This window comes from Tupaia chinensis, unplaced genomic scaffold, assembly GCF_000334495.1.
Source record: "Tupaia chinensis unplaced genomic scaffold, TupChi_1.0 Scaffold000548_1, whole genome shotgun sequence".
Classification (NCBI taxonomy): domain Eukaryota; kingdom Metazoa; phylum Chordata; class Mammalia; order Scandentia; family Tupaiidae; genus Tupaia; species Tupaia belangeri.
This window is the reverse complement of record NW_006160060.1, coordinates 725,993-748,626: the sequence shown is the minus strand read 5'-3', so window position 1 is coordinate 748,626 and position 22,634 is coordinate 725,993. Positions and strand designations below refer to the sequence as shown.

Here is a 22,634-nt window from a genome sequence, read left to right as displayed (position 1 = left end):
GTTACCTTGGGCACCCTCTTTGCTTTCACATTTTCAAGTGTGGATGGAGAAGCCACTGAAAAACAAACCAGAAATACAAACAGACCTTGGTTTCTGTTTTTAGTTTTTCTTTAGTGCTTTCTCCTTTCGCTCCTCCCCTCTCTCCCTCCCTCCCCCTCTGTATCTCACTCCCTGGCAAGCACGCATACCCTCTAGCCAAAAGAAAAGAGAAAGAAAAAAAAAAAGGAAGGAGAGAGAGAGATTAATAGTGAGAAAATAAAACAAGCATAAAAATATGTAGAATCACTCTTCTTTTGTCTTGGGGCCATTATTAAGTAAAATAAGGGTTCCATGCAAGCACTACCATTCCATGGCTGTCGAGCGAGCAGTGTACATCGTGGGTGTACTGAGCAAGGGATGGCTCCCAGACAGCCAGGTTTCATCACACTACTCAGAACATTGTGCCGTTTAAACTTAGAGATTGTTTCTATCTGGGCTTTCCCCGTTAATATTCTTGGACCATAGTTAATCGTAACTGAAATTGGCAAGTAAACTCCACATAAGGGCCACTTCTGCAGAGCCAGCCTGCGACAAAATAGCAACGCAGTACTCTGTGCTGCGGACCCCCACGGGAAGGCTCAGCGTGCACCCTGCTGCCTCCCATGCACACCTGGTGTACATGCACGCACCGCGCACCATCACCCAGGCCGCATGAGACGGGTACTCACAGGTGGAGGTGTGAAGACCCTTTTTAGAGTGCCTGTCTACTTTCTCTTGTGGAAGAAGTAAACTTTTCAAAAGAGAAGTGAGGGGACTACTACGGTAATATTTCAAGTGACTTTTTTAGCATCCTGGTGACCTTATACCAGGCCTGGGACTCGAACCGTGGTCGACTGCATGAGAGTCCAGTGGCATAGCCATTATGCCATCTGCTAGTCCTATAGGTATTTAAAAAAAAATTTATAGGGGCCAGCAGGTGGCTTGGTGGTTAAGGGCACTGGACTCCAACATGGCCAACCACAGTTCATGTCTTGGACTTGGCGGCTTTCTCATTCCCCACCCCGCCCCCACCCCCGTCCCTCTCCGATTAGAGTAAATAAAGTTAAATAAAAGAAGCGAGAAATCACCCCCTGGGGGGATGGCCACGCCGCAATCCCTTCTCCTCCATTCTCTCGAGGTCTGGGGTACGCATGCACACATGCCCGGCGTGAGTTTAAGCCACCGGGTCCGGGATTCGAACCATGGTCGACTACATGGGAGTCCAGCGACATAGTCATTACGCTAACTGCTGGTCCCATGTATTTGCCCTTTTAATTCAAGGTTTGTAATTGTACTTTCAAAACATTTTTTTAAAATATAAAAGTATTTATGTGCAGAAATAAGCAGCAGCATTTTTAAATTAGTTGAGGTCAACACAGTTCTACTCTTTAAAAATCACAGTTCTACTGTTTAACAGGGCCAGCAGATGTTGTGGTAGTTAAGGGGCTGGTCTCCCATGTTGTCAACTGCAATTAAAGTCAACTCAACAGCTTGAAATTCACACTAGGGTATGTGTGTGTGTGCCTGGACTCAAACCATAAAGTTACCCATGTAGGATCCAACACTTTGCTTAACCACCATGCCACCTGCTGGCCCTCTTCAGATTTCTTAGGACTTTTAGGATGTTTTTCTCTGTTTATGTAGAGATACCCCGGTGGAATTCTGATAAAGACTACACTGAATGTGTAGATCCCTGTGTGTTGCATCGTCACCAAAACACTGTGTTTTCTGGTTCATGAACATGGATGCCTTTTCATCTGTGTAGACCTTTGATTCCTCCTGTCAGCGTCCCTTGGTTTTTAGTATATAAGTCTCGTCTTCGGCTCCTTGGTTGATTCTTACCTATTCAGGTGTTGTTTTGTTTTTTTAAGAGAGATTTTTGCTGTAGGGTGCATGTGTTTTCTGGAGAGACAGAAAGTGAGAAATCACCCCCCAGGGGGATGGCCTTGCCTCAGTCCCTTCTCCATTCTCCTCTCGGCATTTTGGGTACACATGCACATGCTCCCCATGTGAGCTTCAAGCTGCTGGGTCCGGTACTCGAACCACAGTCAAACATGTTGGAGTTCAGTGCCTTAATCGCTATGCCACCTGCTGGCCCTGTATTCATTTTGATACCATTTTAAATAGAAGTGTTTTCTTAATTTATTTTTCAGATTCTTCAGAAGTATATAGAAATAAAACTGAGGTTTATGTGTGGACTTCATATCCAGCTACTTTGTCTAAGTCACTTACTAGCTCTAACAATTTTTTTTTTTGGGGGGGGGAGTCATAAAAAGATTTTTGCCATAGAGTGCATGTGCTCGCCAGAGAGACAGAAAGCGAGAAATCACCCCCCAGGTGGCATGACCATGCCACAATCCCTTCTCCTCCATTCTCCTCTAAAGATTTTGGTCATGCACACACACGTGCCTGGTGTGAATTTCAAGCCATCAGGTCTGGGACTCGAACTATGGTCGACCATGTGGGAATCCAGTGACGTAACCATTATGTCATCTGCTGGTCCTGGGGCTTGCTTTTTTTCTTTGGATGTACAGTATCTTCAGTTTTCTACATTTAAGATCTTGCCATCTGTGAATAGAGATAACTTTACTACTTCTTTGCCAGCTTAAATTCTTTCTATTCTTTTTTCTTGTCAAACTACTCTGGCTAGAACTTCCAGCTTCCAGTATGGTGTTCAATAGATGTGGTAAGTGTGGGCTTCCTGGCCTCCTTCCTGCTCTTATGGGAAAAGGTCTTAGTCTTTCACTCTTGATATGATGTTAGCTGTGGACTTTGCATTTATGGCTCTATTCATGTCGAGAACACCCTTTTATGCCCAAGTGTATGGCAAAAGGACATTTTTTTTTTTTTGAGAGGTTTTTTGCTACAGGCCTTGCACTCACCAGAGAGAGAGAGACAGAGGGACAGAAAGCCAGAAATCACCCGCCAGGAGGATGGCCACGCCGCAGTCCCTTCTCCTCCATGCTCCTCTTGGGATCTTGGGCATGCACACACATGTGCCCGGTGTGAGTTTAAGACACCAGGTCTGGGACTCAAACCACGGTCAACTACGTGGGAGCCCAGCGACATAGCCATTACGCCAACTGCTGGTCCCAAGGACATGAAATTTTGTAAAATGTTTCTCCTTGTTCGTAGAGATGATCACGTCACTTCTTTTCATATCGGTGTGGTGTGTCACATTGACTGTCTTGTGTTGAAGCACCTTTTCATTTTGGGGAAATCCCACTTAGTCTTGGTGGACTGTCTTTTGAATGCGCTGTTCTATTTGTTGTGCTAATAGCTCACTGATGGTGTTTGTGTCTATGTGGTAAGGGTTTGCTGTGGACGCCTTGTTTGTGTCACTCCTAAAATATGTACTTCAAAACCCTAACTCTCAATGTGATGTTGTTAGCTTTTGGTAGAAGATCTGGTCGTGAGGGTGAAATCGGTGATTAGAATCGGTGCCTCATAAAACACACCCAGAGAGCTCTTGTGTCCCGTCTACTCTGTGAGGCTTGGGGAGCTTCGCACCTCTGGACCAGGAAAGGGCTCTTAGACACACCTGCAGAGCCGTGCTCTTCCCCACTAGCCCAGACGACCTGAGGCAGGCATTGGCTGACATTGGCCGGCAGCCGGCCTGCCTCGGAGCTTTCTCTACGCGGCTCAGACAGCAGTTGGTCTGTCTTGCAGGTGGAAGCTGTCTCTGATAAATGGGAAGATGACAGCAGGAGCCATGGAGGACTGTCAGACTCCCACCCCCGTGTGCTGATTGGCTGTGTGACCTCCCTGATGGAAGGTGCTGGCTACATCAATCAGACCACATACTTCTCCCTGGAGAGTGTGTGTGAAGGTACGCTTTTCTTCAAATTAGGTTTTCTGTCGTTGAGTAATTTTTTTTTTTTTGAGAGGTTTTTACTATAGGGCACGTGCGCTTGCCAGACAGACAGAGAGACAGACAGAGAGAGACAGAGAGACAGAAAGCAGGAAATCACCCCCCAGGGGGGATGGCCACGCTGCAATCCCTTCTCCTCCATTCTCCTCTCGGGATCTTGGGCACGCACGCACACGTGCCCGGCGTGAGTTTAAGTCACCGGTCCGGGACTCGAACTGCGGTCAACTACATGGGAGTCCAGCGACATAGCCATTATGCTAATTGCTCATCCATCGTTGAGTAATTTTTATGGGTAAGATCGAGGTGGCTGCCCTCATCATGAAGGGGTGAGATGTGGGGATACCTGGTTTGTGAGAGGGTCTGGGGACTGCAAGGGAACTGCAAAGGCCTTGCTGCGTGCTGGCTCCATGCAGAAGCTCTCAGGTGCTGGGTCGCCATTGGAGGCAGCACCTCATGTCTGGTCGCTCCTCCCTGAGGTTACTGTATCACAGGCACAGTTAATGAGGTCGCGGGTGTACAGAACTACTATTTTAAAACACCTGAAGGGCCACAGGATAGCCTTGTACCTTTCTGAGAACGTGTTTCACTGTATTGGTTTTTAGTTGATTTGCGAAGTACTTCCTCTGTGCCTCTCCCAGGGCCACGTCAGTGGCTCTGTGCCATGCACCTGTTTCCAGTGGCCTTGGCCGTGGAGCGAACACCAGAGACCGAGAGGAGCAGGACTCCGCCTTCTCTCAAGGAGGAGCCAAGCTGCCTGCGCTGTCATAGGGTGGGAATGGGAAGACCTGCCTGGGAGATGCTTTCTGCAGCCGGTTTAGCCTGCCGGGCTGCGTGTTGGAAGACCATAGGGGTCGGGTTTTCTGCTGCCTTAACCACAGTCAGCTGCTGTGTGCCCAAGAGCAGTTGGCTCACCCCATCAGGAAGCTTACTCTTTTTCTCGATCTTTTATTTTTAAGGGAAATTTTTGCTATAGACCACGTATGTTCGCAAGAGGGACAGAGAGAGACAGAAAGCAAGAAATCACCCCCCCGAGGATAGCCAAACCACAGTCCCTTTTCCTCCAGTCTTCTCTCAGGATCTTGGGCACGCACGCACATGCATCCGACATGAGTTTAAGCTACCTGGTCCAGGACTTGAACCACGGTCGGCTACATGGGAGTCCAGTGACATAGCCTTTATGCCAGCTGCTGGTCCCCTGCATGAGTTTTAAGCCTTCAGGTCTGGGTCTCGAACCACAGTTGACTACGTGGGAGTCTAGCGACGTAACCACTATGCCATCTACTGGTCTCCCAAGAACACTTTTCTTTCTTTTTCTTTTTTTTGGAGAGGTTTTTGCTATAGGGCACATGTGCTCGCCACACAGACAGAGACAGACAGAGAGACAGAAAGTGAGAAATCACTCCCCAGGGGGGATGGCCACACCGCAATCCCTTCTCCTCTATTCACCTCTCGGGATCTTGGGCACGTACGCACACGCGCCCGGCATGAGTTTAAGCCACCGGGTCCAGGACTCGAACCGCGGTCGACTACGTGGGAGTCCAGCGAGATAGCCATTACACTAAGTGCTGGTCCCCCCAGCATGAGTTTTAAGCCACCGGGTCCAGGACGCAAACCGCAGTTGACTACATGGGAGAGTCCAGTGACATACCCGTTACGCTAACTGCTGGTTCCCCCCAAGAACACTTTTAAAATACTTACATGCATCTCAGATACCAGAGGGACGACGTCTGTGCACCACTGCCTCAATGTAAGTTGTGCCCTCCACTTCGGCCTTTCCAGGTTTTGAGCCCTGTAAGGGAGACTGGGTAGAGGCTGAGTACTGGATCCGGCCAGGCACGTGGAGCAGTGAGGCCCTCTCTGTGAAGCCGCTGAGGTACAAGCGCGTGGACAAGGTAGCGTGTAGACAGCCACTCTGCCCATGTCTGTGCCAGGCCTGTCACTGGGGACCATTTCTGTGGCTCACGGTCCTCCTGGACGTGCGAGTCAGGCAAATAAAGCTCAGTCTTGGCCAAAGGGGAGCCTGTTTCCTGTTGAGGATGCGGTTTCCACATGGAGCTGGGCACCGACCCCGAGTGCTAGCAGAGTTAGGGTCTGAGTGACGTGACCCCCGTGGACTGTCCTGTGTGAGAAGACTGTCGGAAGGAGTCCGTGGGATGTGGGCTGGGCTTGGGCGTGGATGTGGAGCCTGGACTGAGCAGTCTGCAGGGTGGAGTAGAAGTGTGAGCCCGCTCTGACAGGGCAGGGAGTGACTATCGGCCACCACAGCCTGGCCTAGCCCCTTCTGTCATTCTTGTTGCCTTTGGGCCTTGGCTCTACTCTGAGGCAGGCCCCACCCCCAGGCCCAGGCCTGCCCGGGGCGTGCGGTGCCATCTCAGTGCAGCACTGCTGTGCCCACAGGTCTGCATCTCCAGCCTCTGTGGGAGAAACGGGGTGATAGAGGACAGCATCTTCTTCACCCTGGACTCACTGAGACTGCCTGGCGGGTACGTGCCTCGCAGATACGACGTGGTCAGCGCCGTGGTGGTGGAGAGCAGCCAGTCCTGCTACGTCTGGAGGGCGCTGTGCGTGACCCCAGTGACAAGGCGGTGGGTAACCAGCCAAGGGCTTCGTCTTAGGGAAGGAAGGGAGGCGGGCCGGGATGCAGGAGGCTGCTGGCCAGGAAGTGGCAAGGCCGCCTTCCCCCCAGACCCTCCTGTCCGAGAGTGCCATGGTCCATCTTGTGAGCTGGGCACTCTTCCTCTCTTCCCCCGGTGAGGAGGTACACCAGAGCTCTCCCTCGGCCTGGCCCGGCGGCCCACCAAGTGGTGCAGGAGACCCCTGTGTGGTGGGTGAGGACATACCTCCTCCCCGGGCTGCAGCCGTGTGTGTGCGGGACCTTGCCAGGGCAGAGCTGTGCCATCCTTTCCATGTGAGGGGGCGTGGCCCGAGGGGCCTGGCTGTGGGCTTCTTGGGGGCACCCGTAGGCACTTGGAAGAAGTCTGTTTGTGCTGCCACAGACTGCTCTTCTGTTCCTGCTCATTCTTCTTTTTGTTCCTTTCTTTTTATATTTTATATATATATATGTGTGTGTGTGTATATATATGTATTTAGAGAGGGTTTTTTGTTTGTTTTGTTTTGTTTTGTTTTGTTTTCCCTGTAAGATGCTTATATTCAGCAGAAAGACAGAGAGAAAGTGAGAAATCACCCCCCCCAACCCCACCCAGGGATGGCCATGCCACAATCCCTTCTCCTCCATTCTCCTCTCAGGATTTTGGGCACACACACACACACACACATACACACACACACACACACATATGCCTGGAGTGCTGGAGTGAGTTTCAAGCTGCCTGGCTCGGGACTTGAACCATGTGAGAGTTCAGCTCCTTAACCACTATGCCACCACAGAGTAGAGCTGCCTTCTCTGCCTGCCCCTGCCCATGGTTGCCTGCCCCTGCCCATGGCTGCGAGCGGGAGTGCTGGTCTTCTTCGTAGTAGCCAGGCCGCTCCTTTGCATGCTAGTTCCCTGTCTGGGTGACAGGACAGAGCAAGTCACACAGACCTGCCGCCACTGCCCTCCACCCCGGTGTGGAGCATGATGTGGAGGAGAGGCCAGAAGGGGCCAGAAGCCATGGAGCACCTCTGCAAGCCAGGGCAGGCCCTCGGGGTGGCACCACTGAGCAGCTGGGTGCCTTACTGAGCATGTGAATGGGGCTCACTGCAGATGCCCCGCTTTTTTGGGAGCTGCAGGCCAGGGAGGCGGTGTGGGGCCAGGTTTACCCTCTGGAAAGAGCATGTGGCACACGGAGGAGAGGATGCTGCCTCTTCTCAAGGAACAAAGGAAAGCAAGGAGCCTGTGGTGAGGGGAAGGGAGATCTTTTCTAAGGAGAAAAAGTCATCATACACTTACTCTCTCATTCTTGAAAGCATCAGAAGTTTGCGAAACACTCGTGGGTCCCAGATCAGCAGGGCACATCGCCCTCCTCTCCTGGAGCCCGGGAGGTGCCTGGGAAGAACGGTGGAGACCACGTTCACCCCTGGAGAGGCCCGGCAGCCCCAGCCCTGCTCAGAAGGGGGTCTGGAGCAGCAGGTCTGTGACCTGTCTCCTGCAGCCCTTGGCAATGTCACCAGCATTGTCTTCCTTTCTAGACTCGCTGGGCTTTGTCATTACCTTCTCTTAAGATGATTTGCTGCCTCCCTAGGAGCTCCAGCTGTGAGGGGACCCGCCCATGTTTAGGTGGCCCGTTTAGTGTCTGTCCTTGAGGCCATGGCAGGGGAGGAGGGGACAGTGGCACTACTGTCCCTCAGGGTTACCCACTTTTGTACTTTCTTCAGAGACTTCGCTGCCACCAATGAGGCTGCAGAGGAGGCCTGCGGAGCATTTTTACTGAAAAACAAAGGGGGCCTTGAAGTCACCCGGGTGGCCAACTTTGGAACACTGAAAGAAGGGGAAAGTAAAAGCGTGGTGATCTGGATAGAGTAAGTCCGCACCTGAAGTTATATTACTGTGCTTGTTCATTTGTTCGTTTGAATTTGCCCGAGGCTCATACAGCCAGAAAGAGGAAAACTGACAGACACACACCTCCCGTGGGCCAGAGGCCATGGGCATGCCATAACCCCTTCTTCGTTTCTCCCTCTTACTGGGGTTTTGGACACACGCACACTCACTTGCCTAACATGTCCCAGCTCCCCACGTCTGGGGCTCAGACTGTAGTCAGCCACGTGAGATCTAGCCACCCCAGCCAGTGTGCCACCGGCTACTGTGTGTTTGTTTTTAAAGAATTATTTATTTACAGGACCAGCAGTTAGCGTAATGGCTATGTCGCTGGACTCCCATGTAGTCGACCGCGGTTCGATTCCCAGACCTGGTGGTTTAAAACACACCAGGCATGTGTGCGTGCATGCCTAAGATCCTAAGAGAATGGAGGAGAAAGGATTGCAGTGTGGCCATCCCCCCTGGGGCGTGATTTCTCGCTATCTGTCTTTCTGTCTCTTTGTCTGGCGAGCACACGCACCCTATAGCAAAAACCTCTCCCCCCCAAAAAAAAAAATTTATTTATTTATTTTACGTGAGTTTTGCCAGAGAAGGAGAGAGAGAGGGAGGGAGAGTGAGAAAGCAAGCCGCCAGGTCTGGGATTCAAACCGAAGTGAACCGTGTGGGAATTCCAGCACCTTAAACACCACGCTGCCTGCTGGCCCCCTGTTACTGGTTTTTTCACTGTGATTTACAAATTCCTGTAGCGGGACCAGCAGGCGGTAGTGGCTAAGGTGCTGGATTCCCACGTGGCTGACTGCGATGCGAGTCGCAGACCCAGCGACTTGAAACACACCGGACTCATGTGCATGAATGCCCAAAATCCCAAGAGGAGAATGGAGGAGAAGGGATTGCGGCATGGCCATCCCCCCCCGGGGGGGGGGGTGATTTCTCACTTTCTGTCTCTGTCTCTGGTGAGTACATGCTCCCTATAGAAAAAAATCCCCCCCCAAAAAAAAAATTCCTGTAGAATTAACTTGATTTTTCCCATTTATTCTATTTTGTGAAAATATTTTCAAACATTTTTACTCTCAAATAGCCTTTTGACTTGTACAGTTTGAATATCTCTAATCTGAAAACCTGGAATTCGAAATGGTCCAAAAACCAAAACTTTTTGAGTGCCAAGTGGGAGGTTCAGACCTGACCTCATGTGAGAGGTTGCGGTCAAAACAGAATGCTATGGGGACCAGCAGATGGTGTAATGGTTACCTCGCTGGACTCCCACATAGTCGACCATGGTTCGAGTCCTGAACTCTGGCTTAAATTCACGTTGGGCATGTGTGCATGCATGCCAAGATCCTGAGAGGAGAATGAAGGAGAAGGGATTGTGGCGTGGTCACCCCGGGGGGTGGTTTCTCACTTCCTCTCTCTCTGTCGCTCCAGTGAGTGCATGTGCCCCTCAGGCGGGGTGTGGGGTGTCTGAGCATGCATTCACGGGTAGACTCGAGTCCCTTCTAGATAGAGACACAGGGTGTGAGTGCTGACATTCCAGGACTTGAGGAAATCCAGTGCCCTGCTCCCAAGTATTGCAGATAAGCGATGCCCATCCTGTGCTGATGAAGGTATTTGCAGTCACCATTTGCTAGACTGAGCTCTGCATTTATGGTGGCAGTAATTTTCCTTTAGGAATCCTGCCTGTCCTTGTCTAATTTTGGTTTTCCAGGAATAAAGGTGATGTCCCTCAGAACTTAGTCAGCTGCAAACTGGCTTGCTGGGATAGCGCTAAACAGTTCAGAGTCCAAATGCTGGGTAAAGACCAAACATGCCCGCTCACATCTCTTGTTCCTGTTCCTGAGGAGGAGAAGAATGCTTCAGATGAAAATTTTACCTCCTCAAATAGCTGCAGAAAACACAAAGCCTACCAGACCTTGGAGCGCAGTGTGACGGGTGCTGGAGGTGTCCCCGCAGGTAGGGTGGCAGCCTCTGCGGAGATGTGCACAGCTGCGGTGCTTGACCTGAGACTCTGGTTTTGGAGTCTCTACCTCTGGTGTCCTGGGGCAGAGACAGGGACAGAAACAGGCTGACTGGAGCCACAGTGTTTCTCAGGGGCCTTTCCGAGTGTGGCTAACCAGGGAGAGAGAGCCAGCGGCACCCAGGATGGCCATATGCTGCGAGTCCCCCAGGGACTGGGTGGTCCGTGGTCCCCAACACCTGGCGCTTTCCCTGCCGTTTTCCAGCCGCCATCCAGGGATCTGCCAGGGTGTGTGTGTGTGTGTGTGTGTGTGTGTGTAAGCAGTCGTTCTCCCACAGCACACCAGCACTATTACAGATAACGCTCCTGTCGGTCTGACTTTGGGCTGAAATGTCATTTCCCAGATGACTGTACCTGTAGAAGAGAAAATGGAGGGGAAGACAGCAGCCGACCACAGGAGCGAACCACAGAGCCTGGGCCTGCACAGCAGCGCACAGCGGAGCCTGAGGCTGGGGAGCTCGTCCCTCCAGGGGGCAAAACCTTCGTCATGGTTACGTGTGAAGCAAAGTACGTGCCTGGGATGGAGAGGTCCCTGCGGGGATGGCTGTGTGTGTATGCACTGCTGGGCTGGGTGTTAGAAGGCGCCCACGGCCCTTCAGTGAGAAGCAGCGCCGTCTGGCAGACAGGGACAGGTCCTCCCTGCCTGAGATGGGTGCTGTGCCCTCGACGCTCAGCTCGTCCTCAGGGATGAGTCCCCCCTGCCTGAGGTGGGTGCTGTGCCCTCGACATTCAGCCCCACCCTCAGCCGCTGACCTGACTCCGCTGTGCATAGAAAGCAGGTGTTAACCATGCTCGTGGGTGTGGGCAGCTCCCCCAGCCATGTCCGAGTCTCTGTCCTCTGCCACCTCGGTAGCTCCCTTCCAGTGCCCCTCAGTTCCCTCAGCTGAGCCTCGAGACTTTTGTCTATGTCTAGCCCTGGCCCAGACCCAAAGGGACGTGCTGAGGAAGGAGTGTCATGCTGCCTTCCTGCCCGTGGGCCAAGATGCCAAGCCAAACCCCCACTCCAGTCACTCATCCAGTGGGACCTCTGTCATGGGGTCTTCCTCTTCCTGCCACCCTGTGAGCCCTATATCCCCCACTGCTCAGGCTGCTGGACGTGCACGGTCACTTGCCAGCTGCCATATAGACCTGGCATAGTCACCTGTCAGCACTCTTCCAACCTTGCTAATTCTAAATATCTTTTAAAATGCCAATCCAGGCCTGGCAGGTGGCATGGTAGTTAGGGGTGCTGGACTCCCACATGGCCAACCACAGTCCCAGTCCTGGACCTAGCAGCTTGCTTTCTCACTCCCCCCGACACACACACTCTATGTCCCTCTCTGGTGAAGTTAAAATAAGGAAATTAATTAAATAAAGTTAATTAAAATAATTCTTTTTAAAAATTTTAAATGCCAATCAGATTGGATTTAAGAAGAGCAGCTGCCTTCTTTCTGTCCCATCAGTCCCAAAGCCGAGGTGACCGGCAGGCACCATTCCTGCGGTCAGCCTGCGAGATGCAGCCAGCTCAGACCAGGAGCCGGGGTGGGGTGGCGAGCCTGCAGGGCTTGGTTTCCACTGTGTTGTGCACTCTGACTTAGGCCCAGAATACTGAGAACGTTTTCTTGTCCTTAAATTCGAGAATTGCAGAAAAGACTGTTTAGGTGCTTTATTTTATGTTGGGAAAATATCACTTATTTCAGAAAGTCCCTTTCCCTCTGTGAAAGTTACTGTTCGGGACGGGTGACACCGGCAGCCCATGCCCTCTGTGTATACAGCGGGCAATGTCGCTCACGGCTGCCTGTCTGGTGTTGACTGACGCTGACTTCCATGTTTTTTCCAAGGAATTCTGGCCGGTGCAAGGAGCTCCTTTTGCTTTGTTTTTCTAATTTCCTAATCGGGCGATACCTTGAAGTAAACGTCGTCAGTGGTGAGGAGTCACTAATAGCTGTTCGTGAACCATTTTCTTGGAAAAAGCCTAAAAGCTCCCCAGCATTGGCATCCACGAAGACTACTGTTGTCGTGACCACACAGAAAAGGTACTATCAGAGGGGTGGCCTACGCTTTGGTACATCAGGCAGCCTGGTGGCTTTGTCGGGAGGAGCCATCTCCGAGGGTGGCATGACTCTGGCTTCTGTGTCTCTGTGGGTCAGCAAAGTGCCAGCCAGTCTGGCCTTCACAAACAGCTCTAGTGTTCAGTGCGATCTGTGTTGGGGCCGCACAGCAGCTGTTACCTGAAGCCCATGTGAAGACGTGGTGCTGTTTAAGAGTCAAGTTGAGGGACCAGCAGTTAGTGTAATGGCTATGTCGCTGGACTCCCACGTAGTCGACCGCAGTTCGCGTCCCGAACCCGGTGGTTTAAAACTCACGCCAGGTGCGTGTGCGTGCGTGCCCAAGATCCCGAGAGGAGAATGGAGGAGAAGGGATTGCAGCGTGGCCATCCCCCCCTGGGGGTGATTTCTTGCTTTCTGTCTCTCTGTCTGGCGAGCGCATGCGCCCTATAGCAAAAGTACCTCTCCAAAAAAAAAAAAAAAGAATCAAGTTGAAAAAGCAAATAACCTGTTGGCGGCTCGTGGCTGGGGAACTTGAGATTTAACTGGGACAGGTGGTCTCAGAGAAGGGCTCTAGGCCCACGTGCTCTCTGTGCAGTTGGGAAGCCAGAAAGTTCTGACAAGGAGGTCTTTTCTTAAAGTTCCATGCTAAGCACCTGACTGTGGACGTGCGGGGGTGCTCGATGATGTCACTGTCTGGAGTGTGAATATTTGTCCGCAGCCAGTGGGCTCGAGCTCCGGTATTGCCGCAGGGCCCACTGAGGGTGGTTGGAAAGACTTTGCTGGTACTGGAAGTTCAGAATAGCAAAGGTAGGGGTTGCCCTAGTAACAGTCTGGACAAGGGGTCACAGAGTTTGCTCAGTTGCAGACTGAAGGGAGGTCTGTCAGCAGAGAAGAGCGCTGTGCAGCTGGTCACCGACCGAGTGAGTCCATTGGTGATGGCCCCGAAGAAGCCATGTGGTCTGGGCCGTCTCCTAACCTTCGTGGGCCTTACTCTCCTATTTTTGTTTGTTTTGCTTTGCTTCTTTGTTTAGGTTTTTGCCATAGGGTGTGTGTATGCTTGCAGGAGACAGAGAGAAACATGAGAAATTCCCCCCTCCAGGGGGGTTGGCCACACCACAATCCCCTCTCCATCCTCCTGGGATTTGGGGCATGCATGCACATACACTTGGCATGAGTTTTGAGCTGCCAGGTCCAAGATTAGAACTGTAGTCAGACACATGGGAGTCAAGCTCCTTAACTACCATGCCACCTGCTGACCCTGCCTTAATCTCCTTTTTTAAAATTTGTTTGTTTGTTTTTGAGGGAAATTTTTGCTGTAAGGTGCATGTACTCCCTGGAAGAGAGACAGAGACAGAGAGAAAATGAGAAATCACCCCACAGGGCGATGGCCACACCACAGTCCGTTTTCTTCTGTTCTCCTCTTGGGGTTTTGGGTGCTCAATGCACACATTCTCAGAATGAGTTTCAAGCCGCCAGGTTCTGGACTTGAATTGTAGTCAGCTGTGACTCCATGGAGTCCACGTGGGAGTCCAGCACTTCAACCACACCACCACCTACTGGCCCCCCTTTGCCAGACACAGTTCCTGCCTCACAGAGTTGGAGGATTAACTGGAGTCAGGCCTGTAATACTCAGTCTGGTCCTAGCAGTCACTCTGTAGGTGATAATGACCTGATCATGTGGGGGCCACACACCTTGGAGATGCGCCAAGACAAGGAGCGAGAAGTTACCGTGGCCTGAAGCAGTAGGGTCCCAGGTGATTGAGTTTGAGAGCCCCTGGGTGTCCTCTAGTGGCCAGGCAGCGTCTAGTCATAGGTGTTGCCCAGAGGGGAGCATGCAGCCGGCTAGCACTTGTGCAGGCGTGCCCGCCCGACGTGGGGTCTGCAGCGGCCCATACCCAACAAGGGTAGGAGCACGTAGACTGCCCCACATGGCCCGGGGTGGGGTGACCATGCCTTCCAGGATCGCAGGATCGCAGAGGCCATGCCCTCCTGTTCGCACAGCGGGATTGCGTGAGGATGCATTTCTCAGAACAGGTCCCTGTGGTTGATCCAGGCATGGCCCCTTGGTCTGTCATTTCACTTTGAGCACAAACACAGAGCATCCCTAAGCAAGGACGGGTTGCCTGGCGGTCACGGTGTTAGTCCTAAGCGCTGGTCTGGGTCCTGCGTGTGCCTGGAACACTGCATGTCTGGGCCTGCCCAAGTGGGCCCTGGTGGGTGCTGGTTCTAGCACTGTCTGGAGTCCCGCGGGCCCAGCATCGGGCCACCTCGTTCTCATTCTCTTCTTCCTCACAGTGGCCTGTCAGTCCTATAGCTCTGTGCGGCCCACACCTCATCCCGTCCTGGCTTCAGTAGCACCTGGTGTGAATCCAGAGCCACTTTCCAGGCCAGCCACCTCCATGTGCAAGGACATCCCTTCCCGAGTGTCCCCCGCTCTCCAGATCCCCTTGACATGCATGCACTAACAAGCCTTGCCACACCCTGTGGGGAGGGCATGCCCGTCTGCCAGATGGTAGGTGGTGCCCTGCCAGGGTGGCTGCGTGTCTCTGGGTGGCCGCAGTGTCCCTCTCAGTGCTCTGCTCTGTGAGCCCAGGGTAAGGGCTGAGTGGGCAGAACCCAGGTGAGGGGGAGTGATGGGACAGGAGGTGGGGAATCCACCCCTCCCACTCTCCACACAGACACAGGCTGAAACAGCCGACAGCCTGGGAGCTGGAGGCTCGTTGGCTCACTCTGCCCTGTCTGTTCTGCTGTGCCGGTGGGCCCGTCCTCAGCAGCAGCAGTGGCAGGGCAGAGTCCCAGCGGCCCCTGATAGCGCCCTTCCTGGCGAAGGGCCTGTGCTGGAGGGCCAGGCTGAGTTTCCGCAGGCAGATTCCAGGCTGAGATAAAAACAAAAACCAGTCCCAGGCAGAACCCAGGCCCAGTGGCCTTCCTCAGGGTGTGCTCTGCTGCAGAGGGGGGTCCTGGCGTGTGAGCTCTTAGCACCAGAGCAAGAGCGAGGCTTCACTGATCGGAAGCTCAGAAACAGTGTCCACAGCAGAACAGCTCCACCTGCCCGTGGGCCCGGGCAGTCAGAGCACCCAGCAGAGGCATACATGACAGGAGGGTTCCACAGCCAGGACGAAGGCTCACAGGCTGCCAGCTCACACATCAGTTCCCCTCTAAGCGAGGGCAAGGGTGTGCTCTGGTCTTCCTAGCCAGGGGAGGACGTCCATGTGAACGTGCCCTGTGAAGAGCTCCCGGTGAGTGAGTACTGGGTTTATTTTTAAAGGAACTCGAGACGGCAGCTTCCAAGCTTCCTCCCACAGTATCCGATTCCAGACAGGCTCAGAAGATGTGTGGAGCAGAAAATCGACATCCTGACCTTCCAGCCGCTGCTCGCCGAGGTAGGGAGGTGGGGCCTGTGGCACATGTACCTTGCGCCGCTCCTGATGGGCTGTGTTCTGAGAGAGCCCGGCCGAGTCGTCCTCAGGGCATGGCTTCATTCTGGCTCGTTCTTACACAGGCAGCTGAGCATTTCAGGTGCATCAGAGAGGGGCCACCGTCACATCCCTTAAAACTGAGGGTGGGTGGTGGTCGTGCCGCCAGGTCTGCTGCCCTGCTGGGGCAGTTGTCACCAGGCTTCCTGACTCACACACTGAATGTCAGGACTGGTTGCACCCCAGGATTAAACCGAGCTGGTCCTGGTGTGTAACCCTGGACGAGGCTGCCGAGTTCCGTCGCTGTTGATCTGCTTCGTTCGGTGCTCACGAGGGAGTGTCGGTCTGTGGTCTCCTTTTCCTGAGTTGTCTTCTCCTGGGTTTGGCATCAGGGTAATAATTAGGCTGGAGAGTGTTAGAGAGTCTTTAGTTTTGGGGGGAACTTGAGACATATTGCTATTCTTTATAAATGATTGGTGGGATTCATTGTGAGACATCAGATCCAGGGCTTTGCTTCGTAGAGGGCCGTGTGGTGACTGGTCGCTCTCCTTGGAGCTGGGAGTCCCCTCACATGTCCCCTCTTGGCAGCCCGACTTGGAAGGTGGTCTGTCTTTAGGCGTCTTCACCTCTCATCTTGGCTCGAGGCCACAGTGACCCGCGTTCCCTTTCTAGTCCAGAGGACTGCTAGCGACATCTCTTTTTGTCTCCGACTTTGTCATTTGAGTCTGCTCTTGTTTTTCTTCATCCCACCTAGCCAAAGGGCTGTCAGCTTTGTTGATTTTTCCAGAGAACCAGCTTCGGCTTCATCGGTTTCTCCCTGTTGTACTTGCAGTTCTCTCTCCACTGACCTCTGCTCTGAGCTGGTGTCTTTCCTCTTGCAGGCTTTGGGCGCGGCTTGGTCTCCTGCTCTAGTTCTGACGTGGTCAGGGGTTGCTGATTTGCCACCTCCCTGTCCCCTGCTGGAAGCCTCCCCAGCTGCAGCCCCTCGGTGCGGCCCACCTGTGCCTTGCTCTCCTTCACCTCCTGGTGCTTCCTCTCTTCCCGTGTGATTGCTTTAGCTTCACGTCTCACCTCTGTCCTCTTGCCTGTCGTGTGCTGTGGTTTTTTTCTGGTTGCTTTTGGTTTTTCCTCTGTCACTGTTGCTGAGGGATGGCACGCGGCATGCCGTGCCGTGCATCTTCTCCCTCTCTCTGGTGCTTAGGGCTCACTGAGATGCTGGCCCTGGTCACAGCTCTCCATGGGGATCCAGCTGCCTGCCCCTCCCCAGGTAGATCGGTGCTTGTGGAGGGGGAGCGGGCACGCACCCTCAGCTCTGCCCTCCCGTCTGCTCTGTGTGAGGTGGCGTCTGTGCGTCTCTGGCTGTCATTAGCACCCGCAAGCCCTCATGCTTTTCGCGTCAGAGCTGTGGACATCCCCATGAGGCCCCTTTGGGCCTTGTTCTGTGTCTGGCTGGCGCTTGCCAACCTTCCCTCAGGCACCCCCGTGAAGTCTACACTGTGTCTGCACGCCGCCCACCCCTCCTGTTGCTGGGCTGTCTCTGTTCTGGTTTGTTAGCAGGTTTTTCTCAGTCAGGTTGTAGTTTCTACTGTTCCTGTGCTTGGTAGTCTTCATCTGGATGCTGAAGTTGGCTGTGCTGGGTATTGGATATTTTTCTTTTCCTAAAAATATTTCTGAGAGAGCCAGCTGGTGGCATGGATGTTAAAGTGGCTGACTTCCACGTAGCCAACTGTGCACTTGGAGTCCCAGACCCAGCAACTTGAAAATCACACCAGACACGTGTGTGCATGTCCAGAATCCCTAGAGGAGAAGGGACTATGACATGGCCAAACCCCAGGGCATGATTTCTCACCTCCTTTACCTGTCTGTCTCCATCAGGTACACACACTATAGCAAAAACTAAAAAAATAAGTAAATAAATAAGTAGGTTTTTTTGAGAGGTTTATTTATTTATTTATTTGTTTGTTTGTTTGTTTGCCATAGGGCATGTGCGCTCGCCAGACAGACAGAGACAGAGAGACAGAAAGCGAGAAATCACTCCCCAGGGGGGATGGCCACGCTGCAGTCCCTTCTCCTCCATTCTCCTCTCAGGATCTTGGGCACGCACATGCGCCTGGCGTGAGTTTTAAGCCACCGGGTCTGGGACGCAAACCGCGGTCGACTACATGGGAGTCCAGTGACATAGCCATTACGCTAACTGCTGGTCCCCAGTAAATAAATATTTTTGAACTTTGTTCTGAGACTCAGTTAAATTACATACAAGCAGTCGGGTACTTTAAAGAATAATGTTATTATTATTATTTAATTTGCTATAGGGCATGTGTGCACACCACAGAGAAACAGAGAGAGAGAGAAAGAAAGCAAGCCAGCAGGACCAGGATTCGAACTATAGTCACCAACGTGGGAATCCAGCACCTTAACCACCTGGCCATCTGCTGGCCCCGGTTGGATATGTCTAAGCCTGGCTTCTACTCTTCTCAGGTGGGACCAGAGTAACTTTTAGGTAGGACTAATGCCTTCCCAGATGCTCTGCCGGGTGTCACTTTAATGGGCCTTTCCACTCTGGCCTGAGGGAGCCCAGACTGCCTGGCTCCATGTGATCTTGGGAAGTTACTTCCTTTAGTCCAGTAGTTGCTGACAGGAGGCCGCGTTCCCCAAGTCTTCCCAGCAGAGACATGGTTGTCGGGCTGGGCAGGGGTGCGCCTTGTGTCTCCTGGGTAGAGACCAGGCTGCTGGAGTAGGGCAGCCCTGCAGGGGCAACCCAGCCCAAGGGTCCCCGTGCTGAGGGACAGCCCTGGTCCAACCCCCCACAGGGCTACCCCACATGCGCCAGCTCATACCTGTGCCCTCATTGGGGCTTGTGACAGCTGAGTGGGGCTCTGACCCCTGCCAGCTTCTCTGTCTGTACCTTGCTTTCCTCCCTAGCACTCAGTCCCCTCAGTGCCTCAGACCCCAGCCCCTCCACTCCACCCAGAGATCCTGCGGCCTGCTCTCCTCTGCACTGTGGCAGGTCCTGACTGAGGCAGCTGCAGGGACCCTTGAGGTCCCTCACTGTACTGCCCGATGTCACTGCGGGGACCACTGGGTCACGTTTCTGTGTCTCGCTTTTTAAGCTACTGAGGTGGTACAGTACATGTGGTCCTTGTTGTTCCATCTTGGTCATAAGTGGAAGCAAGTTCTGTTCTTCACAGATGGCAGTAGATGCCATACTCTGCCCTTGCGGAGTAAACTCAGTGGCCTGGAAAAGAACAGGAATGGTGGGAGTTATGAGGTACTCGGGGCCAGTGATGGCAAAGGGCAGGTGTGCCAAGAGCCCTAACCCTGGCCTGGGTATCTGCAGCGTCTGGGCATGTAGACCTACAAGGTCAGAGCGGCTCACTTCTGGGTCACAGCCGATGGCCGTGTCACTTACTGACTGGCCATTATGTTTTCCAGCTTTTGAACATGTCTAACTACAGGGAGAAGTTTTCAACTCTGCTATGGCTAGAGGAGATCCATGCAGAAACAGAGCTGAAGGAGTATAACATGAGTGGTATCACCTTGAAAAGGAACGGGGGCCTGCTGGTTCTGGAGGTCCCAGGGCTGGCCGAGAGCCGGCCTTCTCTCTATGCAGGTGCGTCTGTGACTCAGCGTCTTATAGGAAGATGCAGACACCCCATGGCAAGGAAAGAGCATGCCTGACCAGCAGCACAAGCTCGGGGCTGCTCGACCGCACCTTTGGGTTAGACGCCTTGCAGCGTCATGAGCGGCTCCATGGAGCCCGGGGTCTGTCACACTCACAGGGCTATAAAGCAGTTGGTGCTACTCGCTTTTGGGTTTATTCCACTTCCTCCGTGTTTAACAGGACAGCACAGAAAATTGCAGTTTTAGTATGTATTTGCTTTATACATGGTGATGTATTTTTTAACTAGGTGATAAACTGATTTTAAAAACTCAGGAGTACAATGGACACGTCATCGAATACATCGGCTATGTGACCGAGGTGAGAGGACACCCTTAATGAGTTAATGTTGGCCTGACCCAGTGACTGGGCAGAAAGGTAAACATCCTGCCTGCAGCTCTCTGGGGGAAGGTACTCCCTTGGGTGTTGACCGTATTTTGGAAACTTTAAGATAAATTGACTCTTTAAATAATTTTTTATGCACAAAGGGAAGTTAGTAGCTAAGAAATGCTAAAATTTCCAGCCATGTAAAACACATTTACTGGGACCAGCAGGTGGCAGAATGGCTATGTCGCTGGACTCCCATGTAGTCGACCGTGGTTCGAGTCCAGGCCTGGTGGCTTAAATTCATGCCAGGTGCGTGTGCGTGTGTGCCTAAGATCCCAAGAGGAGAATGGAGAAGGGGTTGTGGCATGACCATCCCCCCTGGGGGCTGATTTCTCACTTTCTGCATCTCTGTCTCTCTCTCTCTCTCTGGCAAGCACACGCATCCTATAGCAAAAAGCTCCCCAACACACACACACACACACACACACACACACACACACACTCTTACTTCAGGTACCCCATGAGTTAGGGCATCGGCATCTATTAGAGTTAGACGTGGGCACCCCAGTGTGTAGGGCAGAGCAGGTAGAGCAACAGGACTGCAGTCTGTGGAAAGGGTGGGCTCTGTTGCTTACCTCGCACCAGCTCTCCAGATGCTTCTGCCTGGGCTCTGGGTTCCTAGGCCACTGTCCTGCCCATGCCCTGGGCACAGTATCGGGAGTGGTGCTGAGACCTACAAGGGCACACCTGCACGGCCCTGAGGTGGGTGGGCTATGCTCTGAGGGCGGAGGTCAGCCAGTGTACAGGCAAAGGTGTGCAAGGCCTGGTCCCACAAAGACTGACTTCCAGCCCTCTGATAGGAAATGCCTCCATGCTAGATGTTGATACCCAGGCCTCCCTCTAACAAAGGGCCTGTGTCTTTGTACCTCAGGGCACCGGGTCTGACCGGGGGTCTGGAGTACTCGCCTGCCAGTATCATGTCACACACTGGGGTGCGGGCCACAGCCTGCAGCCTAGTAGGAAGCTATCTCCCCTGTCGTGAAGATGCAGAGGTGACTTCATCCCCAGACTAAAGGGCTTCAGATCCAGAAGCCAAGAACGAGCCTCCTCTTTAGCTGAGAATGCCAATACCCTGCCTGGGTGCTTTCTTGGGAAGGAATTAGAGCTCCTCCTCCAGCCTGGTGGTGTCCTTCCTATTTTCTTTCCCTTCTTTCCTCAGAAATTTACTTTCTTCCCTGCTTGCCCAGAAAATAACATGCTGAACAGCTTTGCCTAAGCTCTAGCTTAAACTGAAGGGCTCCCCTAGACTCCCGGCTCCCTGCACCACTTGAAGGCATAGCCTTGCAGGAGCCTGTGCGTGAAAGTGCAGCGACAGCAGGTAACACGTGGCTGTGACTGTTACCTTTGGTGCCGGTGGCCCTCCTGGCACTCTTCGTACCCCCAGAGCTGACAGTGGAAGTCGTGAGTACTATCTGTGTGGACGAGTGTTGACCAGTTCCTCCTGTTGGGGTGATTTGGTGGCCTAATGATTTATCTTTTTCAATTAGTTTCACAGATACTTGAGATACCAAATTTTGCCATAAGGTGGGCGCCACCACACCCGACTTGAGATACCACATTTTAACTTAAATCCATAGAACGAAATTCTCATGATTTGCGGCTAAATACAGAGACAAGATTGTTCCAAGAAACCAAGTGCGATATGTGGACGTTAAATCTTTCGTTTCTTCTTCAGATTCACGAGGAAGATGTAACTCTTAAACTTAACCCAGAATTTGAACAAGCATATAACTTCGAACCTATGGACGTGGAGTTTACATACAATAGGTAACGCTTTCAGTGAGTCCTCCTGCTCAGGTCTCTTCACTCTCGACTGGGCAGGCCTCTGGCATCAGGAGTGATGGAGGGAAGGCTGTGTCTGCACAATACAGGTGGGAGGTGCCGCCATACCCCATTTTTGTGTGCTCCGTGATTATAGCTTCTTTCTTTAAGAATTACCTATTATTGTTTTTTTATTTGACCAGAGAGAGGGAGAGGGGGGAAAGTAAGAAAGCAAGCCACCAAGTCTGGAACTCAAACTATGGCTGATCATGTGGGGGGAGTCTAGGACCTTACCCACCATGCCACCTGCCAGCACTGATTATAGCTTTATTACCAAATATTCTTGAGGTGCGAAAGTGCGTACGTCAGTCAGTGTGTTTGTCCTCGTGGACGTTGCACCTGCCAAGTTTCGGTTGTGCTTTGTCCTTGTTACTGACCAGCACCCTTACTTCAGCTATTGTCTTCTGTCAGCACCAAGGTGGCCTGTCCCTTTCTTTATTCCACCAAACCCTCTGTCACCAACTAGAATTTTTGCATTTGCCTTTCTCTTTAAAAAGAAAAAACGTATTTTAATTATTTTTTATTAATTTGCTGTAGGGCACATGTGTCCCCTGGAGAAAGAGAGAGACAGACAGAGGTCATCCCCCAGGAAGGACAGCCACACTGTAATCCCATTGCCTCTATTCTTCTCTCATGATTTTGGGCATACACATGTGCCTGGCATGTTTTTCAAGGTAGGACTTGAACCATGTGGGATCTAGCTGCTTTAACTATGCCACCTAGCCGGTCCAATCTTTTCCTTACTTTATTTTTTTTTGGAGAGATTTTTTACTATGGGGTGCATGTGCTCCCTGGAGAGACAGAGGCCCAGAAAGCAAGAAAAATCACCCCCAAGATGGGATGGCCATACCGCAATCCCTTCTCTGTTCTCCTTTTGGGATTTTGAGCATGCACGCACATACACCTGGTATGAGTTTCAAGCTGTTGGGTCCAGGACTTGAACCATGA

General features: G+C 52.4%; 1 protein-coding gene across 2 annotated transcripts in view; it reads left to right on the top strand.

Annotated features, from left to right (window-relative positions):
* The window catches only part of MOV10L1 (Mov10 like RNA helicase 1), a 67,528-nt gene that overhangs the window by 5,916 nt on the left and 38,978 nt on the right, over positions 1–22,634 (top strand). For both annotated transcript variants that reach the window (XM_006157589.2, XM_006157588.1), the window contains exons 2-12: positions 3,688–3,847; positions 5,669–5,781; positions 6,287–6,474; positions 8,204–8,347; positions 10,066–10,310; positions 10,719–10,881; positions 12,195–12,389; positions 15,673–15,787; positions 19,253–19,430; positions 19,729–19,799; positions 21,541–21,632. In XM_006157589.2, the coding sequence (XP_006157651.1) occupies positions 3,688–3,847; positions 5,669–5,781; positions 6,287–6,474; positions 8,204–8,347; positions 10,066–10,310; positions 10,719–10,881; positions 12,195–12,389; positions 15,673–15,787; positions 19,253–19,430; positions 19,729–19,799; positions 21,541–21,632 (1,664 nt within the window). The remainder of the gene's footprint in view (positions 1–3,687; positions 3,848–5,668; positions 5,782–6,286; positions 6,475–8,203; positions 8,348–10,065; positions 10,311–10,718; positions 10,882–12,194; positions 12,390–15,672; positions 15,788–19,252; positions 19,431–19,728; positions 19,800–21,540; positions 21,633–22,634) is intronic.